This window comes from Eubalaena glacialis, chromosome 7 (assembly GCF_028564815.1).
Source record: "Eubalaena glacialis isolate mEubGla1 chromosome 7, mEubGla1.1.hap2.+ XY, whole genome shotgun sequence".
Taxonomy (NCBI): domain Eukaryota; kingdom Metazoa; phylum Chordata; class Mammalia; order Artiodactyla; family Balaenidae; genus Eubalaena; species Eubalaena glacialis.
Window position 1 is genome coordinate 25,353,782 of NC_083722.1, and position 13,649 is coordinate 25,367,430.

Below are 13,649 nucleotides of genomic sequence, written 5' to 3' on the forward strand. Positions count from 1 at the left end.
CCATCTTAGGTTGTTGCCCCAGCCTCAGAGGAGTTTCCCTTCTTCCTCCTGTTGCTGGAGTGACCCTCATGCCTCCTCCTTGGTTTCATCCATGATCTCCCATATTTCTAGTATTTTAAGTATTTCCCTCTCTCTCTCCTGAGTGTTTTTTCTCTGTCTCCAAATATGCTCTGATCTTAAAAAATAAAGATCCTTCCTTGGATCTTCTGTATCTCCTAAGACACCATCCATTTCCCTTTTTCTCACCAAACTTCTTAAAATAATAGACTATTTTCTCACCTTTTCTCATCTTCTACCCACTGTTAACTATGCCTCCTCCAATGTCCAATTAAGAGTGGGCCCTCAGAACTCTCCTACACTGTTGGTGGGAATGTAAATTGGTACAGCCACTGTGGAGAACAGTATGGAGGTTCCTTAAAAAACTAGAAATAGAGTTACCATATGATCCAGCAATCCCACTCCTGGGCATATATCTGGAGAAAAACATAGTTCGAAAGGATACATGCACCCCAAAGTTCACTGCAGCGCTGTCTACAATAGCCAAGACATGGAAGCAGCCTAAATGTCCATCGACAGATGAATGGATAAAGAAGATGTTGTATATACACACAATGGAATATTACTCAGTCATAAAAAAAGAATGAAATAATGCCACTTGTGGCAACATGAATGGACCCAGAGATTATCATACTGAGTGAAGTAAGTCAGACAGAGAAAGACAAATATCATATAATATCACTTATATGTGGAATCTAAAAAAATGATACAAAGGAACTTCTTTACAAAACAGAAATAGACTCACAGACATAGAAAACAAACTTACGGTTACTGAAGGGGAAAGGGAGAGCAGGGATATATTAGGGATGTGGGATTAACAGATACATGCTACTATATATAAAATAGATAAAAAACAAGGCCCTACTGTATGGGATAGGGAACTATATTCAATGTCTTGTAATAACCTATGATGGAAAAGAATCTGAAAAAGTATATATGTATATATATATAACTGAATCACTTTGCTGTATACCTGAAACATTGTAAATCAACTATCCTTCAATTTAAAAAATTTTTTTAAAAAAGAGTGGGCCTCAAAGGCCATAATGCCAGCACCTAGGGGCTTCATCCTCTTATCCTGCCTGGTTTATTAACCTGCCCTGGTGAAATGCTTGCATTATGGCTTCCTCAACCCGCCCCCCTTTCCTTTTCCTTCTCCCCCCTTCTCGGGGTTGGGGAGCCCTCTGATTCTGCTGGCCTCGGGCTTTTCCTCACTCAGCACACTCTCCTGGGAACACTTAGTTAACCTCATGGCTTCCACAGTCCCCTTGCAGATGAAGCACAAATACCTTTAATTCTGACTCTCTCTCCCTTAATCCAATCCAATGGTTTCCAACTGACCTGTCAAAGCATTGATGTGAACATCCTGAGACTCCTCAGGCTCAGCTTGTGCAAAGCTGAGGCCAGCTTCTCCTCGCTTATGACTGTTCTTTCTCTGTTGTTCCATATACGTTTTTTTTTTTTTTTAATTAATTAATTAATTTATTTATTTTTGGCTGCGTTGGGTCTTCATTGCTGCACGTGAGATTTTTCTAGTTGTGGAGAGCAGGGGCTACCCTTCGTGTGGTGCGCCGGCTTCTCTTGTTGTGGAGCATGGACTCTAGGCACGCGGGCTTCAGTAGTTGTGGCTTGCGGGCTGTAGAGCACAGGCTCAGTAGTTGTGACGCACGGGCTTAGTTGCTCCGTGGCATGTGGGATCTTCCCAGACCAGGGCTGGAACCCGTGTCCCCTGCATTGGCAGGCAGATTCTTAACCTCTGTGCCACCAGGGAAGTCCCCATATATGTTTTTTAATGGCCCCATCATCATTTATGTCATCGTAGCCTAAAGTTTTGACTCCTCCAACTCCTATACATCATATATTAAAGCAATCACCAAATCCAATTAATTAACCCGTGCAATGTCCCTGAAATAATTCACCTCTCTTTTATTCTTATCGCCATTATTCTCTGAGAAGGGTTTTGTTTTGTTTTGTTTTTAACCGGGCTGTTCTAATAGTTTCTCAAGTGGTCTTCCTGATACCACTCTTTTTAAATCAAAACAATCTTTCATATTCCTGATGGTTCTCTCTTTAAAGACAGATTTGGTCATGCTTAAAAAATTCCCATTGTTTGCAGAATAAAGTCACAATTCTTTAAAAAAATATTTTTCAGCTTTATTGAGGTATAATTGACAAATAAAATTGTAAGGTATTTATGATACACTGAAAGTCACAATTCTTTATCATGGCATTTGAAACCTGTTACAACCTAGCTCCATCTTAAGCCTCCAAAATTCATCTCCCACCCTGCTCCTGCATTCTCTATCAGTAAGATCCTACCAGATAAAGGTCCAGCCCAAATATCTTCTTCCCAATACCCCAGACAGAATTAAGTTACCTTTTCTTTGCACTCATAGGGTATGTATTTCAAGTTGTTCTTAGAGTCACCATCATCACACTGAATTGTAATGATGTCTCTGTCTCTTCTAATAGATTGTAAGCTCCAGCATATCTCTTGCTGCATAACCAGTGACAACAAGATTCAGTGACTTAAAACAGCAGATATTTATTATCTCACAGCTGCTGTGTGTCAGGAATTTGGGAGTGGCTACCTGGCTGGTTCTGGCTAGGGGGTCTCTCATGAGGTTGCAGTCAAGAGGTCAGCCAGGGCTGTGGTCATCTGAAAGCTTGACTGGGGCTGGAGGATCTGCTTCCAAGATGGCTCATGCAGAAGCCCGGCAAGTTAGCACTGGTTGTTGGCTGGAGGTCCTGGTTCCTGTCCATGTGGACCTCTCCCTAAAGCTGCTTGAGTATCCTCACAACATGGCAGCCCACTTTCCCCAGAGCAAGTGATCAAGACAAGAGAGAAAGGAGAAAAACAAAATGCCTTTATGACCTAGTCTTGGAAGTCACACACCATCACTTATTCTATTTGTTAAAAGTGAGCCACTAAATCCAGCCCATGCTCAAGGGGAAGAGGGGGATTAATTGCTATCTCTTGAAGGGAGGAATATCAAAGAACTTGAGGACATATTTTAAAACCACCAACAGGGGTTGTCCTATCTTTCTGTCTTCAGTAACTAGCACAGCATCTGGCACTTAGTAGGTGCTCAGTAGATGTTTCTAATGGAAAGATGTGTTGAAGGGGGGAGATACTGGAGGCAGTGTAACCATGGGTAATTTGTGTGGGCCCCGTGAAGAGTGGTGGAGGTGAGAGTTGGTGGGAGAGACTCTGAGGTAAGAATTCATGGGACTCCATGACCGATTGCATGAGAGGGGTCGGGAAGAGATCCCTTTGGGGTTGAAGGTCTTGAAACTAGGACTTAAGAGATGGTTGTGATGGCTGAAGTAGGCATCTAGGACTTCCTCCTTGGGGTTTCAAGGTAATGAAATATTAAATCATACAGCTAAGAACCCCATGTCTAGTTGTTCAATTATATTTGGAAGGGTCTGGAGCTGGCGGTCATCAGTATGAGCCCTAAGTCATCCCCTTTATTTCATGTTTCTCTTTTATAAATGTGGAGGTTCTAGTACCTAACTATGTCCCAGGACTTTCCAACTAAACTCTTAATGTTAAGGGGATAGCAACATCCCACCTTTGCAAGAAATTCCCACCACCACATCCTCTACAAATGGTCATGTGGAAACACAAGGGAACTATTAGGTTGAACCATCTGAAATGCTGGTATTCTGGTTTTGACCTATAAAGAAATCAGTTTCATAGGGTTCAACCTAATAGATATGGCTGCAGTTTGAAGATTTGAACACCTTTTCACAGATGGAAAATTGAGATGTTCCAGAGTTCTGGATCTTTCTATTCCTCACGAGATTAAGGTCCAACTTTAAGAAAGGTCAGTCTTGAAGTTAAATTAGCTTTAGTCCGATATAGGCATTACTTTCTCATTTCCTTATGTCAGATAAAGGAATTAAAGACCAAAGACTAAATACTGGAGTCAAGAAACTTAAGATGGAAAATTTATCTCGGAACTCCAGATAAGTCCAGACTCAATCACGTTTCATACACTGTGCCATTTCTAAGAAATTGTATTTACTTAGAAGTGAAATAGCTGTGGACCTAATAAAAAAGGGACTAGGAATTAAATAGTTCTTTTCTCATTTTGTATTTTTGTACCTCTGGAAAGTGATTAGTTGACTCCTTCATTACTGGTAGGAATAAATCCAATATTTGCCAATTTAATTTATGAAAAATACCTTTTGTCCTCCATGAGTACTTTTATATATTTTTTAAAAATTTATTTATGGGCTTCCCTGGTGGTGCAGTGGTTGAGAATCCGCCTGCCAATACAAGGGACACGGGTTCGAGCCCTGGTCTGGGAAGATCCCACATGCCGCGGAACAACTGGGCCCGTGAGCCACAACTACTGAGCCTGCGCGTCTGGAGCCTGTGCTCCGCGACAAGAGAAGCCGCGATAGTGAGAGGCCCGCGCACCGCGATGAAGAGTGGCCCCCGCTCACCGCAACTAGAGAAAGCCCTCGCACAGAAATGAAGACCCAACACAGCCAAAATAAATAAATAAATGAATAAATTTATTTAAAAAAAAATTTATTTATTTTAGGCTGCATCGGATCTTCGTCGCTGTGCACGGGCTTCCTCCAGTTGCGGAGAACGGGGGCCACTCTTCGTTCCGGCACTCGGGCCCCTCATTGCGGTGCCTTCTCTTGTTGCGGAGCACAGGCTCCAGGCTCCCGGGCTTCAGTAGTTGCGACTCGGGAGCTCCAGAGTGCAGGCTCAGCAGCCGTGGCGCACGGGCCCAGGGCCCAGCTGTTCCGCGGGATCTTCCGGGACCAGAGCTCGACCTGCGTCGCCTGAATTGGCAGGCGGATTCTCAACCACTGCACCACCAGGGAAGCCCTCCATAAGTACTTTAAAAACTTAATATTAAACAGAAACTTTCAATGAGAAAGTTCTTTTCTTCTTCAGTGTTTATTCTTCCACTTTTTCAGATCAATTAATATCGAAGGTAGACTTTGGGTAAAAAGTGTAAAACTAATTTATAGTAGCACAAAGTTCTCAAAAGTTAAGAGAGCACAACTGCACCGATCCATGCATTCCCGCCCATTGGAAAGCAAGCTCCCCAAGGGCAGGGTCTTTGCTGCATATTCCTAGCAATCTGAACCGTGCCTAACCCTCTCTAGCTCTCAGTGAATACTTGGTTAACCGTCCATTCATTATCATCCGTGCATGCCGCTGTGGCCAACGAGGATGCCGGCCCGCACCGAACCTGCGCTGCTCTCAGCCCCCCAGGGCCACAGCCCGCACCTCCGGAAGCAGCGAGCTGAGCTACCCACCCCGCGGCCTCCGCGGCCCTTCCCTTCCCGCGGAGGAAGGAGCGCCCGCCGAGGAGTGGGAAACTCGGGCCCACTTCCTGTACGGGCAGGGCCGTGCGTCCTTGCGCCCCTCTGCCGGCTCCCGGTCGGGAGAACGCGGCGGGGCGCGAGCGCCGGGCGAGGGGAACCCAGCCTGGCGCACCGCCCTCCGGCCCCGCCCCGGCCCCGCCCCGGCCCTGGCCCCGCCCCCTCGCGTCCCCGGCGGCGAAAGGGTTAAGCGCGCGAGGGGCGGGGCCCGAGCGAGCCAGGCGCACTGAGTGCGGGCCGCGGGCGGCGAAGGGGCTGCGCCGGGGGCGGTCCCGGACGGTGGGGGCGGGGGCGGGCGGAGGAAGGGGGCGGGCCCCAGAAGTTGTTGGGCGCTGGGCCGGCGGCGGGAGGGCTAGAGGGCGGCGGGCCGGCGGGCGGAGTGGGCCTGGGCTCGAGAAGTTTGCGCGGCGGCTGGTGAGCGCCGGGTGCGGGCCCCGCCGGCCGTGCGCGCCCGCTGCCATGGCTTTCCGCCGGAGGACGAAAAGTTACCCGCTCTTCAGCCAGGAGTTCGTCATCCACAACCATGCGGACATCGGCTTCTGCCTGGTGCTCTGCGTCCTCATCGGGCTTATGTTCGAGGTGAGCGACAGCGGGGCGGGGAGCGCCCCTCTCACGCGCCGCCCGGCGTCCCCCTGCGCGTCTCCGGGGTCCGCGTCTGCGCCCGGTCGCCCGGCCGCCGTGTCGGTCCCCCGCGCACCCCCGGCTTTGTGCACTGTGCGCCCCTCGGCCTCCTAGTCAGCCCAGACACCGCCGCCAGCTCCGCGCCGTGCCCGCCTGCCCTGCCGCCCTTTGGGGCACCTACCGTACCCTGCAGCTCTCCCTGCAGCCCCGAATCCTCAGCCTGGCCTCGAACCAACCGCAGAGCTGCCACCCGGCCCGCCCAGCGCGGGTTCCTTTCTGGTGTCCGGGAGCCAAGCCCGGAGACTCCCAGACCCGCAGTCATTGCACAACTCCCCTTCCCAAGCCGTGGCTGCTAGCTCCTCTGGGCTTTTCCAGTGGGAGGGACCCCGGCCCTTTTCCTCCTCCCACTTGATTTTCGGGGTCCGCTCTGGGCCAGACTCGGGGTGTTCACGTGTGGCCCTGGCCCCATCCCAGCAGTGCACTTCTGCCGTCCTCCCGCCACCCTCCCCACCCCCTTTTTTTTTTTGCTCTTGCCCAAAAGGCCAGTTTTCATAAACCCTGTTTCACTCTGTGAACTGTTCCTTCAGATCCATCTGTGGTGGACCCAGAGCTTCTCCTGTGACAGGAGCAAGGCGCGGGCCAGGGATACCCTCTGCTTTTAGGGGAAAGGTGATTCTCTCAAAGCTATTCGGGTAGGGGGAGACGACGGGGACCTGCTCAGGACAGCTGGGGCAGGCCTCATAGAGCAGGGAGTTTTAGTAAGCCCGAATGGGGTCAGAATCCAAGGGGGCTGATGGGAAGGATTCCCTCCTCCCGACAGCCAGAAAAATGTGATATTCACAAGTGGGGAGAACTGGCAAACGCTGGGTATAGGACTTGCTGTGGTCTGTCTTGTCTCAAGGGTCAGATACGTGAGTGACACTTCGTCGGCAGCTTATCTGCATTCTCAGGAATGGGTTAGGAAGCTGTAACTCTCTATAGATTGCCTTGAAGATGGAAGATTCCTGGCGTGGCTAATTTCCTCTTCCGTGTCCCTCTGTCTCTGGGTTCCCTATCTCCTCTCTAAGGATGACAAGGGCCCTGCTTGGTCAGTGAAGCTGCCCTCAAGCTGGGGACATTCTTGTGGTGGCCGAGTCAGCGTTGGATGTCTGCATGTGTCCTTGGCTGGGCTTCAGGGTCTGCAGGCCTCCTTTACTCCTTCCACCCACCCCGACAGCTCTCGTGATGTATCGGCGGCGAGGGCTTTGTCAAGCCAGGGTGGTCCCCGTGTCACGGTCCCTGCTCTGTCACTAATCTGACAAAATAAAAAACAGATGCAGCCTCAGTTTCCCCATCATTACAGATTAGTAAAACCTGTCTTCCTCACAGGGTTATTGTGAGGTTTAAGTGAGATCATGTGAGCAGCAAAAGCCGTAACAGGTTCTACCAATGTGAAAGCAGGTCGTTTGCTCCTGAAACCCTGTTATTGTTGATCGTAATAGCTTAGCGGGATAGGAGAAAATTTGTTTGGTCCAGCCAGGGCTCTCAGTATCTCCTTGCTGTCCTCCATTCTAAGAGGCCTCCCAGTGCCTTGTCACCAGACTTGGAGGGTGTGGTTGGAAAGACACACGTGACAGCTGTAGCCCTCACAGCCAGCGACGTCTCTTGCATAGCCTGGTGGGTCTCTCTGCTGTGTCTCTGGCATTCGTTAAGGATGGTGGCTCTACCTGCTTTTACCTTTGCTCAAAAAGAGCTGCCGAGTATTTGAGCTTGGTACCTCCTTCCCTCGCTGCCTCTGGTCTGGTGGAAAGTCCTATTGGTTAAACCTGGCCGTCCATGGGAGGTGGAAAGTGCTAGGAGCCCTTAATCCCAGTACATGACAAGAGGAAGGCCCAGGGTGGAAAAAAAAACCCAAAAAAAACTGCCCTGCCCTCCTCCCCCTCTTGGGATTGGACTGGGGAGTGTGGAAAGGGCCAGGGCTGAAACGCCTGCCTGACGGCTCCCTGTCCCACCACCCTCTACTGGTAGAACCCCACGGCATCTGTACGTACAGGACACGTTGTCTCCTCAGGAAGGTGCACTAGAGGTACGTTGTGGGTTGGTGCAGGCTGGTCTGGGAGGAGGAGGGCCGTGCCCAGACCTCCCTTATGAATCACGTGTGTTCTGCTGCACTAGGCACACAGTAGGTCTTCATTGTCTGTACCTACCAACTGACTCTCCACAGAGACAGGTATCGGGGGGGGGGGCTCAGATTTCTGGAACTCTGCTCTCCCTACCAAAGGAGAGCAGGACCTCAGAGAAACACATGTGGGCATCCTCACAGTTGGGGTAAACCAGCAAGGGACTTACTATCACTCAGGGTCATCTGGGTTCTTCCCTGGAGAGGTGGTGTGTATGTGTGTGTGTATGTAGGGATGCAGATGGTGGGGGGCAGGCCAGCACTTAACACAACTCGCTTTTTCTTAGGAGTGAGGACGGAAGGAGATGGAAAGGGGAGGGGAAGGCAGGGAGAGAGGACGTTAGGCTTTTGGGTTTCTAACTTGGGCAGGGCTAGGATGCCTTCATTCAGAAGCTGAATCAGGAAAACTCAATTATAATTCTTCCCACAAAGAGCGAGTCTCCTGGCTACTTCTCCCTCTGGGGTCCCCTGCCCAGCCTCTGCCAATGAGCTGGGGCCCTCTCCCCCGACCCAGCCAGCCACAGCCTGGCCCTTGCATCTTAACTGGTCTCCACTTCTTCCCTGCCTCGCCCCTTCCCCAACTCACTGGTCAGCTCACCAGCGTTCAGAGGGGCTTTCGTTCCCCCGCAGGGACCCCAGGACTTTAGTTCTGTCCCCTGGGAGATGATGACGCCCAAGTTCCTTCCCTTGGGATCACTTCCTTTGGGGAACACACATGAAAGGGTTGCCCTCCCACCTCCGTTTGGTTCAGTTTTGAACCCTCCTGAGGTTCCTTCTCCCATTTCCGAGGCCAGGGGCAGGCTCTTCCCGCTGAGCCCAGGTTTTCTTTCCATCCTGCGGGCTGTTTGGAATAGAGCTGTTCTGTGCAGCCACAGCACTTGGCTAAAAAATGTCAGGAATGTGGAGCTTTATTTTCCCCCCTCCTTCCCTTCCAGCTTTCTCTTTCTTGACTCTGCTGGGGAGAGGTGGTGCAAGGGGGATTTCTACTCCACACTTTGGTCCTTCAGGCCTGTCTGAGGTGGAGCCCAGCCGGAGCGGCCTTCAGGGTGTGGGCAGCCAGTGGGGTGTGTGTCAGATTTGAAAGCCGCCTCCCCTCTCCTTTCCCTTTCCAATGTCCTGTTCCTTTGGTGCCACGGTGCCACGTTTCAAACTGAAACAGGCAGGGGGAAGAGAGAGGAAAAGGCGCTCATTAGCGAGAACAGAGAATGAGAACAAGGGGGCACATCCAGCAGAGAGGAAGCCACTTGTACATTACCTACAAAGTGTCATTTTGAGACAGACTTTTTCTGTTTGTTGCAAAGCTCATTTGCAGGCGCTGCTGGCTCTGCAGCACGGAAATGGTTCTGAAATTCTGGGCCCGTCATTTGGAGGTTGGGTTCCTGTTTGGTCTGTGATGACTTTAAGAATTTAGGACCCAGAGAACTTTGGGGGTAGTGGCTGGTTTTTGCTTTTTAATTGTTTTGGAGGCAGATGTGGTGGAGCCACCTTTTCTCCAGGAACTACCTTCTTCCCGGTTGCTGACACCACGGTCGACTTGTCAGGGTGATGTGTTTGCAGCGTGTACAGTGGGAGCCCGTCGTGTCACAACCTGGCAGGACACAGGTTCCGTGGCACCAGTCCACATCCTCCCAGGCATACCTGTAGACATCACAGCCTGAAGGGAGGCTGCTGGTCCTGCCCCTTAGCATTAGTGCTATAAGACAGTTCTGCTCACATTCTGTTAGGACAAAGAGCCATGTATATGGCACAGATGTACATCTGAGGGCAGAGGTCGCTTTTACTTTAATTCCTAATCGCTTTTGAAGACGTTCTTCTGCCAGCTGTTATAGTTCCTGACTTATGCATCTTCCTCTCCAGCCTCTGACGTGGCCCATCAGTGGCGTTCTAGAGAAATGAGTCAGGGGAAGCCGAGAAGGGCCACTTAGTCTCTTAGGTGCCCTTGTTCTGTGGTTGGATTTTTACCCGCATTTCAGTGATCTGAACAAAAGAGCAGAGATTTGGAGCTGGTGTTCCTCCTGGTCCAGCCTCAAGTGTAAGTAACCCTGTCCTATGGGATGTAAGGGCACCTCGGTGATCCCTGTTTCTTCCTTTGGCAAAAATGGGACATCCAGAAAGGTGTTTATCAGTGAGTGAGTTTTTTTTTTTTAATTAATTTATTTATTTTTCGCTGTGTTGGGTCTTCGTTTCTGTGCGAGGGCTTTCTCTAGTTGCGGCAAGCGGGGGCCCCTCTTCATCGCGGTGCGCGGGCCTCTCACTATCGTGGCCTCTCCCGTTGCGGAGCACGGGCTCCAGACGCGCAGGCTCAGTAGTTGTGGCTCACGGGCTTAGTTGCTCCGCGGCATGTGGGATCCTCCCAGACCAGGGCTCGAACCCGTGTCCCCTGCATTGGCAGGCAGACTCTCAACCACTGCGCCCCCAGGGAAGCCCAATGAGTGAGTTTTTAACCCTCACAGCAGGATAAAGGTACAAATGTCTCGCACTCGGCCTGGCACACGGGCGCCTAATTGATGGTCTCAGCAACCACGCTGGTGGCCATTGTTATTGGCATCATTGCTGGGTGTGTGAGAACACCTTCCGCCATCAGACTGGCTTGAATTTCAGTTTAGATAGGACCTGTTTTTTCCATGAGACCTTTCCCCCAAGTTCTCCAGTGCCAGCCGTCTGCTCCAAAGCGGGCGATCACTCTGCCCTGGGTGCCTCTTTCCCCTGCTCCACAGAGAACATCTGTTGTCCCTCTGCCATCCATCTTATTGGAAGGTGGGCCGGGGGTGCTGGAGGGTCTCAGAGCTGCCGCTGTCAGCTGCCCCGCCAGCTCCGTCGGTGCCACTTTCCTCTTGCTCCCTCTGTTGTCTGCACCCTCAGCCGCTGCTTCCTGGGGGCACTGTCCGGCCCGGTCACAGCAGAGTGCCTTAGTCCTGCCTGTTTGCAGAGTCGCATGTGTTGCTATGGAGAAAACTTCACTCTGGCAGGCATGAGCTCCTTTCTGATCTGCTTCGTCGTGGGCAGGGGCCCCAGAAATCAGTCTGTGGCAGAGCTGACATATCTCCCGTTCCCACCCTGATAAATGCCTAAGCTGGAGGGTTGATAAGAGCGGATTAGAGTTCCCAAACTACAGAAGTGCTTTCTAATCAGCCTGAGTGCTATTAGCAAGCTTTGGTGGGAAACTTTACTGATACCATCTCTTAACCTTTTCATCCAGCACTGTGTATCTGGTGTCCATTGGTACCTAATGGTTAAAGAAAAGGGGGCAAAAAAAAGGGAAAAGAAAACAGTAAAGCTACTACCACGGCTCCTGACACAGCCCTTCTCATTTCACGAGCAGACCTTTGTCTCCTACACAGCCTGTTGCTTTGCCTTGACTTACCTCAATGTCTCAAGTGTCCCCGGTGGAAGGAAACCCAGCCCAACTTAGTCACCACTGGTTAACATTGGGAGTTGACTTTGCGGTTTGAAGAGCTTTGCAAGCAGGTCTCCTGGACAGTGTAGGTTCACACAGCTTTCCTGCATGAAGGAACGGAGCCCGATTGTGAGTGGGGGACTGGGAGGCCCCTGGATGGAATTTGGGGGCACGCAGGGTTAGGTGAGCCGCTGCTCTGTGGCTCTCTGCCCGAGCCACGTTGCCTCATGACAGCTCCCCTCATCTGCCTCGAGGGGTTGGCAGCATTTTCCATCTGTGAAATGCTTTACTAGCCTCACCCTGTAATCTGGATGGTTTATGGGAGTTGTCATACCCATCCAGAGCCTGGCTTCTAGAGGAGAGACTTGGCCAAGGACCATCCGCTCCGAGCTAGAGTTGGAGCCAAAACAAGAAGTCAGCCACGTCTGGCTCACATTTAGAGCTCAGCCCCGATGCTTCCACCAATGGGGCGTCTACAGAATGTAGCCACAGGCCGCTTTATTTTTCTCTGTCTGAGTGGAATCTGTTTATTACCTGGAAGTAATGTCTGCGGGTCATTGTTCCACTTGGAGGCTTTTCTGCCTGGAAGAATCATTGCCATTTGCAGTGACTCCCTGAAAGACTCCAGGGAGTGACCCAAATGTGTGTATCACATGTGACCGTGGGCGAGTGGGCAGAGGCTTTACCTCCTGTTAAAGTTACTGCCTGCTGTTAGCCCACATCTGCGTGAGAGTCGCTGCTTCTGGCTGCTATATCTTCATTGCCCGTATCATCAAGTGAATATCATGGCCATAGCTCAAGGGCACATCTTTTCTTCACGTTTTACAAGTCTAAGGGCTAAAGGGAAACCTAGACGTCATCTACTATGTTTACAGAAGAGGAAAATAAGACCCCAGAGGTTGGGTGATTTGCCCAGGACAGTAGAGTGAATTTCTGGTAAACTTGGGGCTTGAACCCACATCGTCTGACTCAAGCCCAGTGCATTTTTACACATCTGCTCACTGGCTTTCCCGACGCTGCCTTTGAATGCCGTTATGTGTGCAGAAGCCTCGAAATTGACAGATCCTTCCTAAATGTGCTGCGTTCATTTAGTCGGCAGCTGTTTGTTGACTGGGTGCCTGCCGTGTGCCTGTGTGGAGCTCTGAGAATGCAGATGAATAAGGTGGGGTCCCTGTCTTCAAGGAGGTCACGATGTGGTAGCTTAAAGCTGATAGACTGTTTGTGGATAGAAGTGAGGTCTTGAACTTGATGAAAGTGGCAGGTGCAACTTACAGATCATTGGGCCTCACCCTCAAGCCATTGCCGTTGGTGGAGGGGGGAGTTTATTGAATAGAGACCCAACACCCTGAGTGGTCAGCAGGCAGAAGACAAGCATGGCGGTGACTCCTGGGCATCTCGTATGTCACAGCTTTGCGGATGAGTGAACTGACCAAAGGCAGTGAGTGTGTATGTGTGTGCAAGGTGTGATTTCTGGCACTCGAAGGCCTTCATTGATTGGAACCTTGCTTGAGGTTCAGAGAACTCTTCCGTAGGGTTTCTTAAGATTTTCAACATCAAACCCCAGCGGGATCTGTGATGTGCCTTTTGGGTTAGTGGGGGTGAGAGTCACACCTGAGGTGAGAAGGACATCATCCTCAGAACCTCAGTTGTCCTGCCTTTGAAGAGGGTTTCTTAATAAAGCTCTTTAAGTTTTAAGGACAGAGTATCAGTTTAATCAGTTTGTTCTTTCGTCTTTATCATAAAGGTGCAGATACTCTCTGTTTTCACGGAGAATTTTAAAAAGAGACTTTTTAATGATGAAGACTTCCGTGGCTTTGGGGAGGGAGAAGGATGTGCCTACCTATGGGCAAAGCGTGGGGATGTAATGTATAGCAACATGCCTATTCCTGCTCTGTTAACCTCTGCCCCCTTGCTTTGAGGAAAGCCCGCGACCTCGCTGGTTAGTTAGCAAGTGTTTCTGGTCTGTTGTGCATGCCCGGCGCAGTGCTGGCATCTTCGAAAAGATAGCATTGAGAGTCAGTGAGAACGTGGCTTTGGGGTGAGAGGTGACAGGGGATGTAT

The 13,649-nt window shown here is 50.6% G+C and overlaps 1 protein-coding gene across 2 annotated transcripts in view; it reads left to right on the forward strand.

Annotated features, from left to right (window-relative positions):
* The first annotated feature begins 5,762 nt into the window (after positions 1–5,762).
* TRAM2 (translocation associated membrane protein 2) overlaps positions 5,763–13,649 on the forward strand; it is a 74,383-nt gene continuing 66,496 nt past the window's right edge. For both annotated transcript variants that reach the window (XR_009701557.1, XM_061196095.1), the window contains exon 1: positions 5,763–5,991. Coding sequence is in view for 1 of the 2 variants with exons in the window: in XM_061196095.1 (XP_061052078.1) it covers positions 5,872–5,991 (120 nt within the window). In the remaining variant the exon portion in view is untranslated. The remainder of the gene's footprint in view (positions 5,992–13,649) is intronic.